The following is a 12,631-nucleotide window of genomic DNA, read 5'->3' as shown; positions in this document are numbered from 1 at the left end:
TGAATCCCCAAAGAGGGTGATTGTTGACGTCTTTTTAATTCAAAAGCGTTTCCAGACAGATTTATATCTTAACCATCCCGTGGGATTCAGATGATTGCCTCCCCTCTGCGCACTGAGAGAACTTTTCTTGGTGTTCATTCCCACCTCAGATCTGTGGTGTAGGGCCTGATTGCTTGTGCACCAGGGGTGAGCAAGGAAGTGCCACACTAGGATCAGAGAAGCCTGAGTGGCATGATCCAGCTGGGTTTCCATATACAAACAAGAGAGGCGAATATTCCTAACAGATCTTATCCTCCTGGGCAAGTTTTATGAGAAAGAAATTTATTTAAACTTTTTCCAAATCCAACTGATTCTCCACCTCTGTGAAAATTCTGAAGGGCAGATGCTACACTTTAAAGCCCTATTCCTTTCAGAAAGAACCCCACCCGGTGAGTAGATGTGGAGTTAGCAGGAGGAAACAGATCCAGCCACTCCATGTGTCTCCCATCCATTTTGAAAAGACACTATTGGGAATGGTTGTTCTCACGTTTGAACTTTTAAAGCTTTGCTGTTATTGGTTTATAATGAAGAAAGCCTTCTGTTACTTGTCAGCCAGTGACCCACAGCATAGTTCATTTGACTGATACAGATTTGACCTTTCAGATTTTGTAGCGGTAAGGGCCTTAGGAAATGGGAGGCGAGGCGTGTGTGGCAAAATCACTGAGGGGCACTGTAGTCAGTGAGTAGGCTGGGACCGAGGAGGCTGAATAGCTTGTAAGGTGTGCTGCAGGGCCCCACATGAAGAATTGTTCCCCCCGCCAAAATGTTGGAAACACTTCATGGCTCCATTTGTCCAGTACACATACAGATGCACAGCTGGGGTTGACACAGAAATCTCTACTGAAAATACATGAAGTCTATCATCCAAACTACAACAAGCACCAGGTTTCTTGAATGACTACTATATCTAGATGCTGTAGATTAGGACACTTCTTTGTTTTCTTTTCCTACATAAGTTACAATGATATCACACTGTCACCTGCAGTTTTATAGGCCATGAAAATACATATCCATTGACAGAGCTGCCTTTTATTTTTTTCCAAATTTCAAGAGAGGCCTAAAGGGGTAAAAAGCTTAATTCTAGAAAACAGGAAAGCTCTTATGGACTTTATTAGCATTCCTATCTGAAGTTTTGTTGTGAAATAATTATAAAGTAAGACCCTATGGCTTTAAGGCAGCCTTCATAAGAAACTAGCTTGAGACCTTATTAGGAAATATGAGAATAAAAGCTCTCATGTGCTTGTACAATTCAACAGCAGTAGTAGATAGTTACTAACCTAATGAACTGAGAGCTTTGTACAAATAAATCATTGCATTTGACAGGAGAAATGTAAATGTTACCCTGTTATATAAATACGCGAATTACTGTTTCTTGTTTTGTGATACTATATGCCCTGAAATCCACATGGAAAAATAAATTTTTGCATTATATTAAAATATGATAGCTGAATTTGAGTGTGTAGGTTTTAGTAGATATGGTCTCCATTTGGAATTGTGTTACAGTCTTGTTAATACACTTTGTAATTAAAAGTCATAATGTTTTTTTCTTTCTTCCTCATTTCTTTAGCCTGTGGTCTTAAGCACTTACTGAAATAACTTAAGGGTCAACTTTTCAATCTTTCATAGTAGACCAGGATGAATATACCTCATGTAACAAATGTTATTTTACTGTAGAAATGTCTAAATAATGGAATTGGAAGAGTGCTTTCAAATGACCCTAACTATAAGCATTCTTCCTTGTTGTTCACACAAATTAAATGAAAGTCACTTATGTAAAAGAAATTCTGGTAATATTTAAAATTTGAATATGTATCAACTTAAAATATCATGCCACATGTTCCAACCACTATTATTTCTCAAATCTAAGATTGTATTGAATATCTATAACAGTTTTCAGGTATAAACGTGTGAAAATTTCCCACTGGATGTATTTCCAATATGCATCTCAAAATATGTTCAAATTACTTACTACTGTTCAATTACTTACTTCTTTTCCACTGTTTTCACATTTATGATCTTGTGATACCTCCAAAGTCAAAAAATAATGGTGTGGGGATTACATTGCTAATATTATTTCATTTATAATGTATACACTGCATGGTCAATGAAAAATGAAGATGGTAACCCCAAAACTGATGTCTAATTCTCAAATTATTGGAAATAATTTCTTTTACATACTGCTCATAGAAAACATTAAAATTTCTCCTCTTACTATGTTTTGCTGTAATAATACACCTTTACAAAAAGGCACAACTAGGTCAGGACCTACTTTTCCTACTGAGATACTCTCCTTATTATCTTTGTTGTATGTTTGCATGTTTCTGCATGACAGCTTTGTTCATTTGGGACTAAGAATTGTCTTTAAGTTGTTGTTTAAGTATGGAAAGTTGGAAATGAAACTATTTACCATCATCGTGAAACTCTTATAGCCACAAAACCTTTTCATCAAACAAAGACTTACATGGATGCCAATATACAAAACACAGATAAAAAGTGTTTTATGCCATTTATTTATTTATTTATTTATTTATTTATTTATTTATTTTACAATTTGATCTCTCTTGTTTTAAGTACAGTTGACACAACAATGTTATGTTAGCTTCAGGTGTACAACATAGTGATTCAGCAAGTCTCTGCATTATGCTGTTCTCAGAACAAGTGTAGCTACCATCTGTCACCATATAACACTGTTACGATACCATTGACTATACTCACTATGCTGTACCTTTTATTCCTGTGACTTACTCTTTCCATTACTGGAAGCCTGTATCTCCCATTCCTGTGCACCCATCGTGCCCATTCTCCCACCCCTCCTACCACTAGCAACCATCTGGAACCTACCTCTAGAACCAGTTTGTTCTCTGCACTTATAGGTCAGATTCCACTTTTGTTTGTTTAGTTATTTATTTGTTTTGTTACTAATATTCTACATGTAAGTGAAATCATGTGGTATTTGTCTTTCTGCTTTATTAAAGCAGAGATAAGGGCTCCCAGAGGCATAAATTCCTCTGCATTCGTCTAGCTCAGGTGACAACAAGTACAATCAAGAATAAGAATGATTTTATCTTAATATGTATACAGATCTTAGACCTAGTTCATTTTGGTTAAAGAATCTTAAATTGATGAAGTGAGCTTAGATGAATCCCTTAATGTCCTTGCTTTCTAAAGAACTACTGGGACACCTATGTTAAAACACAAGGTTGCTGTTTTAACTTTCCTTAGAAAGCATGTAATGTCATAACAGTAAGTAATTTGAACAAAGACCTGATTTGTCCTCTCCCGACTTCTGAGATTGATGGATTTACATATACTCGCACTCTTACTGTCATTTATTAAAATCATGAATTTTTGTTCCTTTCATTCCCTTTAATTCTTGGACTAAGGTCCACATTCTTGTTGTCATATCATCTTGTCCTCATATTAAGCAAACTCTTTCAGTACACTTCTTATATTTAGCCTGTACCTACCCCTCAGTCAGAATTCTTATTGGAAAGGTTCACGCACCTTGTCATAGCTATTTGAAAGATGATATGAATGATTGATTTGAGTTACTTAGGTATCATTTTCAGTGCCAAAAATCTCACCATCCATAGTTTGACTAGCTGGAACTTGTACAGTAGCTGCATATTTCTAAGATCCTTGTTGCCTATTGCACCTAGTCTGTTTGACTTGTAAGCCTAAAATGATTATAATGCAAAACAGATAGCCAATATGCTATTTATGTTAAGTGAAGGAACAACATAAATATTATAGACTGACAACATGATTCTTGCACGCGCTCTGTTGCCATAGAACACTCTTACTTCTTGTGTCTCTCTTTTTATGTATCTCTCATTTAGGCTACCGAGGACAGAAAGGAGAAAGAGGGGAGCCTGGAATTGGGCTTCCAGGGAGCCCGGGTCTTCCTGGGACTTCAGGTAATAGTGATATTATCTTCACAACACAAGCAAGCCTCTAAAAACAGGAACCACACCTTCTCGCCTGTGGCCCATATATGTTGCTACAGGTGAAGTTGAATGACCCGTGTTGGTTGGAGTGAGGGAGGAAGAGCCATAAGTGATCTGCATTCTGATGGGGGTCTTTTATTTCATTAGCTCCGGGTTTGCCAGGCTCACCAGGTGCCCCAGGTCCCCAGGGCCCCCCAGGACCTAGTGGAAGATGTAATCCAGAAGATTGCTTCTATCCTGTGTCTCATGCCCGTCAGCGGACAGGTGGGAAATAAACACACCTGAGGAAGACTTGGCATTGGAGCTATCGTAATACTGTCAAACCCTCATGATATATGGGTGGCTTTTTTTATTTGTTTTTGGTAGGCCAGACATTAAAAACAATCGGAATCCTATTCTTATAGTAATTGGGATATCAGCATTTTTAGCTTTTCCCAAATTCATTCCATATGTTTTGCTTCACCACTGCTATGATTTTCATTCAGGATCTTCTATGAAAAACACAAGCAAATCTTGTCATTAGTTCTTCTTCTAGATGAAATTACATCTTATGATTTAGTAGGCTGATGGTGATGTACATTTTCTAGTCTCATCAACTTGTATTTGGCCTTTGATTTCTGAATTTTAAAGTTTCAGACTTAAAGTTTTCTTGGGGCTTACATTTACCATCATTGCTAAAGATTTCAACTTTTTTGACATACTGCATTGCTTCTGCTCAGTGTTTTTTGACTACGTTTTGTAGCCAAAGAATACTTGTACCACCTTATATCCATCCTGCTTATGTGGAGAAATAGGTAGGCGATAAGAGCTTCACTTCATAACTCATTTTGGAAGAAACCCAGGAGGCTATTTTATCAGGGAGCTCAAAACCTACCATAGCCAACTACTGAAATGATTTTGTTAATTCTGTATAATGAGCTCAGTTCAAAGCAATCACCACTGGCATGAATCCGTACTGCATGAAAAGAGGGGAACAAAGTCCAATTGTACAAGAGTTCCACAAGAAAAGCCCAACACTGCAGTCTCTTCACTGAGTTTCTCATTTGGGAAACAAAAGGCTGTTTTCCCTAAGAGGTGTTTGATGGTGAAGGCATCAAGCTGTCTTTGGTACCTTTGAAGCTAAATGGCCTAGCAAGGTCTTTGGGCCCTTGTATCCATTATCGGTTCCAACCGGATCATTCTCAGATTTTAAGACAAGAACTGGCCATCAGAACAAAGGACGGGATTTGTGGCACTTGGGAAAGAAACCCCTTGGCCTAGAGGATGATTGTGTGGTGTCTGCAGATGTGTATTGAGGAGGTGATGCCCAGAAGCTCTTATGGAGAAACTGTTCTCCAGAGGCTGCGGAAAGAGGTACAGGGCGGCAAAGGAAAGCCATGGGACCGGATATGCAAGTAGCACTCAGACCAAAGAGTTAGCAGTAACTTCAGGGGAAACAACAGGCACTGTAAAGACCATGTCCTCTGACAGGGAATGACGGTACAGTGATCACCAACCCAGATACTTACTGAATGCTATTTTTATTGCCTAGTCGTCCATTATTTTGAGAGGCTGAAGACAACTGATTTTCTAAAACATTGGACATGAGGATGTTGCCGAAATCTAAGTAGTGGGTCCCACAGATGCTGTGAGCAGGATACCCAGAGTCCTCCTGCCACAGAAATGAGGCCCCATCTCTTCAAACAGCAGTGCAGATTCCAGTTTGGCTAAAACAGGCTAGAATGGTTGCTTTTACGTATTAATTGAAAAATGAATTTAGAAAGGTGAGCCCACTGAAATTGGAAAAAGCTGTGAACGGGGTTGTGTAGGGAGGCTTTTGTTCAAATGCACCCATGATTTGAACTGGTTTTCGTTATAGATGAACGAACCGCTGGTCAGGCCCTGTCTACATGGCTGTGCGTACATACAGCCTTCTAGCTATTTCGTATCGAATTATGTTGTATATTTAAATCCCAAGTTTGTTTCTTTTATTCTCTGAGGTTATTTTATTTATTTCAAATGCGTTTAACTTTAAATTGATTTTCTTCTTCATTTTCTTTCCTGTGCAATACCTACAATGGTGCTGTGTTTTAGACTTACACAATTGGAATATACATTTGCATTTTCTTAGTAAAATGATACTTTATCCCTCCAAAAAATGTATACAGACCCAAAATCTGGTGCTATGTGTATATCTTGAGCTTTTAATTTGTTGAACTTTAATTTTTTGAATTTTCTAAAAGCTTACAACTCCTCTGCCGCTCCTTAATGTACTTGAATTTGTCATGAAGCTACACATTTTATATGTTTTCAAGGATTATTTTTTCACATTGATTAATAGGTTGTTTATCCTTTTGCCTCTTTGCTAATCCAGAAGTACTTATTTTAGTGTTTTCATGTCTTCATGAACTTTTTTTTGCTGATGGTGATCAATGTATTTTTCTTTGTTTTCTCTGAGTCTAACATATGCGTAAAAAGACTCAGTTCATTTTCTTGTTTTATAAATTCTGTTCATTTTTATTCCACAGAATATGTCATGCATCCTTTCTTACAAATTGTATATTTAGGAACCTTTCTTTTTTTAAGTTCCGTTAATGCTGAGCTGATTTATTCCTGTTTCAAGAATTTGGATTTATTCAGGTGGTTTAAGGGGTATGGGGAATGTCATGTCATATGATGCATATTACAAAGTAGAGTTCATTGATTCAAGCCCATTTTTTTTATAACTGCTGCATGACTTAATCTACCTTTGGCATAAGTAGAGAAATGGGACTGTGTCCACATGGAACGAGCCCCTCTCACCCTACCGTATCATTTACCTGCCAACGCCTGTTCTTGTCTCACATGATCTGCAACCAAGAGTGACGAGAATGGCTGGGCCCAGCTAATACACCAAATGAAGTGGACATATGGCAATTGCCTAATTCCCTTAATATTAATAAAGTGGATAATTAAGGCCTCAAAGTAGGGTGGGAAATTTTCCCCTAAATAACTTGGTGGTTGCAAACTCTCTTACATCATTATATTCCATTCCAAAGCATTTGTTATTTGTTTACTTTCAGAAGATGTCAGTAGTGTCCACAGCAGGGAAGAAGAATTACCAGATGTCCTGAATTAGCTCTTGTTTAGACTCCAGAGTAATTATAGGTCATGATGACAGTTAGTAATTAAAACTGGGTTTGCTCTATATAAGTTATGTTTGGATTCCAGTGTAACATTTTATACCAAGATCAGTTAACACTTTCAGATAGAAATCTTTCCATGCAAAGAACAAGATATGATTTCAATTAATATTCATAGCCTTTGGAATCTAAAGAAAAAGGAAGAATGATTCATGAGTGTGTTCATTGTTCCTTCCTATTGAGGACATTAACTATTTTTTACTAACCATAAGAGAAACACAGCCAGTCTTAACCTTTGAAATCTTTCACCATGTGATCACAGTAATTTAATGACTTTAACCCCATATGCTTATTTCTCTATTTCATGATGTTGTTGAAATACAATTTTTGTCATTTATTGTAGAGATTAAGTAATTTTCTTAAGATATGTTGTAAAAAATGTCATTTGATGTTTGGATTATAAAATATTTTTTTATGAATATGTTTTAGGAGTTAAATAAGATTTAGCTTTTCTGCAGTCTTTCTCATCTGTTGAAAACCTGTGATATACCTCCTTTTGTCCACAAGATGGTGTTTAAAGCAGTTTGAATCAGAAGAACTGAACAGACTTGCAGAAATACAAGGCTAGAAACAGTTTAGTGGACAACTGAATCAGACCCTTGCCTTTGCACTTGATTTTTCTTTACTTTTGTAAATAATTTCTTATTAATTTGTGTTTTGTTCATTTGTTTTGTTAATTTATATTCTTCCTCATTTTAAGTATCTTTATGAAGAAGGCACAATAACTTTTGACTCCTTGGCTATTTAGATTTTGTTTCTTAAGTGGATTTACATACCTGGTTAACTTGCAACTTTACTATTTGTAACTTTAGTTTGTATTCTACCCTCATATTTTAGTGATTAACATGAAAACACCTAAATACCCATCCTACTTTTTAGATAGAATACTCTCTTTTGACAGAAGTAAAAAGCATTTAGCTTATCACGAGAAGTAGACCATTTATAAAATTACACAACGTCTGAATCTCCTTATCATTCAAGGTACTTAACATTTTTTAATTTAACAATTAGAGTTGTATAATGTTTATATTTTTCTAGAAATATATCCCTATTTACAAAAGATAAGGAATGCTATTTTTCAAATTACCATTTTAATTTTCCTAAACACTAGTAATAATACCCTGAGACTGAGAATTTCTAGGTTAAATTATGTGCTCAAGTTTTTTCAGTGAATTCTCAGAATATTTTGAAGATTAGTTCATTGCTTTTGTTCTTAATTTTTTTTTTTCACATTGCCTGTGCTCACCTTCTTAAGACATACAAGTGTTTATTGTTCTCGCTTCCCAATGTTCTTTTTTAGTACTTTAGTGTTAAGGGGTATACTCCCTCCCCTTACCTCTATTATACCTTTTCCTCTCACAGAGACTACCCAGGCTTCTAAGAGGAGGAAATGAGGAAAAGAATTGAATTTGTATCTTTTATGCCTTGGTACTTCTAAGTGACTTAGCCCGTTGAATTCATTTACTAGTTGGCTGGCAGTGGGAGCATTAATTTTTTTTTTTTTTAATTACTAACAGACTCAGGAAACAAGACACATGGATGTCTTCAGTTTTACTGTGTGCTGTAGCTGGAGCTATAATCAAACATTTTACTCGACAAAATCATGCTAGACTAACTGGTCAGTTTAAACTGAGTGAAGAACCAGTTGAGCACCGAAAAAAACTCACTCAGACAAGCAGACCCAGAACAGCAAAAATTTACCTCATAGATAGGTCAGGTTTATAAAACCAAAGCTAAGTCTAAGAAAATTAAATGGAAAAACTTTCATGTTCAGATAATAGAAGATTGAGTGATACATGGTACAACTCAAGGAGTTAGCTACTTGCTTCACGAATTTGTCAAAAGTGAATTCTAATAAAGTAGGAGATTTCATTACACTTATGGGGTAGTTCAATGAGAATTAAGTTTATCAGACGGGTGTGTGCCATTTGACCATAATAAGCTTATGGGTGTAAAGATGCTAATTAACTTACAATTTTTTTTTATTTTTCATTTTGCTGTATTATTTAAAGTATATTTTAGGGATAAATATTTTTCAATGTATTAATTGTATTTAAATTCAGATTGTCTTATGGCATATTTTATAACTATTTATTTTTAAAATACTATTTAGGGTATATTTGTTCCCCATTTTGTTCTCTAGCTTACCTCATCCAACTATTTAAGATTTCATTTGACATATTCAAGTTAAGTGGAATGGCACCAGTTTCATTCCAAATCCCACTTGGATATAATGCTTTGAGGCCTTGATTCCTATATGTTCATGATACCTAATGAGCTTTTCGCTTATCTTAGCAATAAACGATTTGACCCTAAATCAGGGAATTCTAAGGTGCAGTTATTAACATCATTTCTACTCTTCCCCACTTCTTGTGGCTGAAGCTCCATACCTCAGCTCCATTCTGCTAGGTCTCAACCACATGGATGCCCCCAAAAAGCACTTACATACCAAGTGTGAGCCACACAGATGTCCAGGGAACCTGTAATTGAACTATTGCAGGGCTCATGTTTATACCATGCTAGAAATTATGCTTTTGTTTGTCATAAGAACCAGTGCTTTGCTCACAATAATTAGGTTTATTACCCATCTCCCTGGCAGCTCATAAAAAGCCTGGTCTAATGATTGTGAATAAGAATAATAAGCAGAAACAAGTCAGAGAGCAATCCGTCCTTTGCAGCTTTTGTCCCACAAAGTGATCTTCTCACTAAAATCACTTAAGACTCATTGATATAGAGGGGTCTGAGAAAGATAAGAAATATCACGGTTAACTTTTATGACAAATATAAGCTCTTACATCATTAGTGATAAGGCAATAGGCAATAAGTTAAATACATAGCATGTTTCCTCAACAGAGATTAATCACATCAAAATATGCCAGTGGATTTTTATGTTTGCTTAGACTGGAAAATGATTTACATAGTTCTTAACTATTCTCGCCTTCAGGTCCCCTTATGACGTAATAAATTAACCAGGTGCTCTCTAAGGAATATTCTTAAGTCTTTTGACATACACATTTTCAACCTGGAGGACAAAGACAAATTCAAATAAATGTTGAAAAGAAAGGTAGTTTCTTGAACCCAATTGCCCTCATTTGTTCTCTCTCTCTCTGTAGTTATTTTTAGAAAACTTGAGAGTAAGATGTAAAAGCATGTTAAGGAGAAAGTTAACATGGGTTGCCATTTATTAAGACTAAAAATATGATCAGTGTCCTCTTTCTGATGTCTGGATCTAACAAATATGTTACACTTCCCCTAGTTAATCATTTAAAGAGTATTTGAGCATGTGTATTTATAGTCATACATTACAATGGATAACCAATTTTGATTTAATATTTACTGAATTATATGCATTTAATACTGTCATGTCCCAGATCATAAGCTCACTAAAAAAGATGAAGTACACAATTGAAAAGCATTTGTTTTACTCAGTGAAACAAAAGGACTCGACCTATATTACTGAGCACAAATATTCTTTATTAAAGATATTTAAAACCATTTATGTCCATTGCAAAATTTGTAAATGGCAAAATCACTAGTTTGCTAATTTTTTCTTATTAGTACATTTTCACTCTTTTTGTCAGTACTAACAGAAAAAAAAGCAATTCTCTTGGTATTTGGTATAATTTTATGTATTTTTAGTGATCTTCTCCCTATTTTGGTTTATTTTAAAATTCAGGGATATTATATGTCAGAAACTGTCATAGCCAAAAAATCAAATAATAGAGGTGATCTTCAAAACTAGGGATCTATATTAGCTTATTTCAGGTGGCAAATAAATCAGATCTTACTAATGATGTTTAAGCATAGCAATATTTGTTTAGACAGATTGACATATAAAGTGCCTATAATCGAATCAATCACATAACTCATATGACTACTCATTCATATTCTTCTGCTACTCAGAAGTCACTTATCCCAAACCATGCCAGTGAATTTATGTGCTCAGTCAACCTGGAAAGTGATTTCCATAGTTCTTAACCAACCTGTCAGGTATTGGGGATGAAAATCATATCATAATGCCATAGAAGCACTGACTAGAATTAAATCAGAAATCACTTGCCCTTGAGTAACATGCCAGTTTGCAACCAACCTTAATTATTCACAGACTCTTCTCTCAGTGAGTGCTCTAGGTGACACTTCACCCAACTTTTAAAAATATCTCAAAGAGGCTTGGAAATTTCTATTTTGCTAGAGAGAGCTATTTGGCTTAATTAAATATTTATCAACTCTAACTTTCATAGAATTTGCTGGATGCTTTTCTTTGCAATTTCTCAGACAAGTATTTACTGCTTCTGTAAACTATTTCACTTAACTGAATTTACAATGGATTGTTCCCACCATTTGGAATGTGCTAGTTTTGCATAATCTATTTGTTAAGTGGTTGTTTCCAGTATCGCTTGTGGTATCTGTGGAGCTTGTTGTACAGCCTTTTATATATCAAGTTTGTAAAAACAGTTGAATGATCTGCTCTTTGAAATTTTATTTTTTAAAAATTTTCTTATGAATACAATATTATAGAACTGAGGAACATATTTATTTGGTTATCTAATTTTTCTTTTGTTGTATTTAATTACATCACTCTGGTTAAAATAAAACAATCTTTGTGAAAAGACAAGGCAACTTCTTTGCATTTATTTGATTAGATGTTGCAGTACCTCAAAAGGTTTGCCATGTATATGAAGATGATTTTAAGTAATTATAACAGATATCTCTATTTCCAAAAATTATTTATTCCACAGGAAGGAAAAACATCCTTCTCAGTGTGTAAATGGCACTGATTTATGTAGCCAAGTTGGAATCATTCTCCTTAAGCAATGCATGCTCAAGGCACAGAACTAGGTGCTGTAAGCAGATTTAAAGAAATCCAAATACAGGAGGGGAACGCCTGGCTGGTTCAGATGGAGGAGCATGCAACTCTTGATCTCGGGGTTGTAAGTTCAAGCCTGATGATGGGTGTAGAAATTACTTAAATAAATACATAAATCTTAAATAAAACATAAATCCAAATACAGATTACATAATGATTGATTTGGCCAAACAAATAGGGCTAATGTTTTTGAATGTATAACAAGTACACGTGAGAAAAATTGATATCAAAGATCCTGTTAGGGCTTATGCCCCATGACTTGAGAAAATTGAATTCCATAAACTAACTGAAGATATTGACTGTTTTGAGCACTGCGCTATGCCCCGGGGAGAAGTTACTCACATGCACTGTGACATAAAATTAATACAGTAAGTCTGATCAATAGTTTATAGAAATGTCTATAAAACAGCTAGTCAATGTGACCACGCAAATATAGTAATAAAGTGCTCGAGTGGTCAGGCAATACCTATCTTATTGATAAGAATTTGGTGCTTTAGCTGAGCTGTGATTATAAAATGTCTAAGAAAAGTGGTGGAACAGAAGTCATTTTTGCAGCAGTGAAGTTATGAATAGGAGGGAGCTAACAAACCATTGAAATGAAAGCAGTGGTTCCTAAC

General features: G+C 35.4%; 1 protein-coding gene across 1 annotated transcript in view; it reads left to right on the top strand.

The window, feature by feature from the left end:
- Positions 1-11,884, top strand: part of COL19A1 (collagen type XIX alpha 1 chain) — a 329,235-nt gene extending 317,351 nt beyond the window's left edge. Inside the window, exons 50-51 of the mRNA XM_027057488.2 lie at positions 3,879-3,956; positions 4,134-11,884. Of these exons, the coding sequence (XP_026913289.1) occupies positions 3,879-3,956; positions 4,134-4,261 (206 nt within the window). The 3' untranslated portion in view covers positions 4,262-11,884. The remainder of the gene's footprint in view (positions 1-3,878; positions 3,957-4,133) is intronic.
- Positions 11,885-12,631: the final 747 nt, after the last annotated feature.

The sequence above is a fragment of the Acinonyx jubatus genome, chromosome B2 (assembly GCF_027475565.1).
Source record: "Acinonyx jubatus isolate Ajub_Pintada_27869175 chromosome B2, VMU_Ajub_asm_v1.0, whole genome shotgun sequence".
Classification (NCBI taxonomy): domain Eukaryota; kingdom Metazoa; phylum Chordata; class Mammalia; order Carnivora; family Felidae; genus Acinonyx; species Acinonyx jubatus.
The sequence above is the reverse complement of the archived record's forward strand: the minus strand, read 5'-3'. Positions and strand labels throughout refer to the sequence as shown.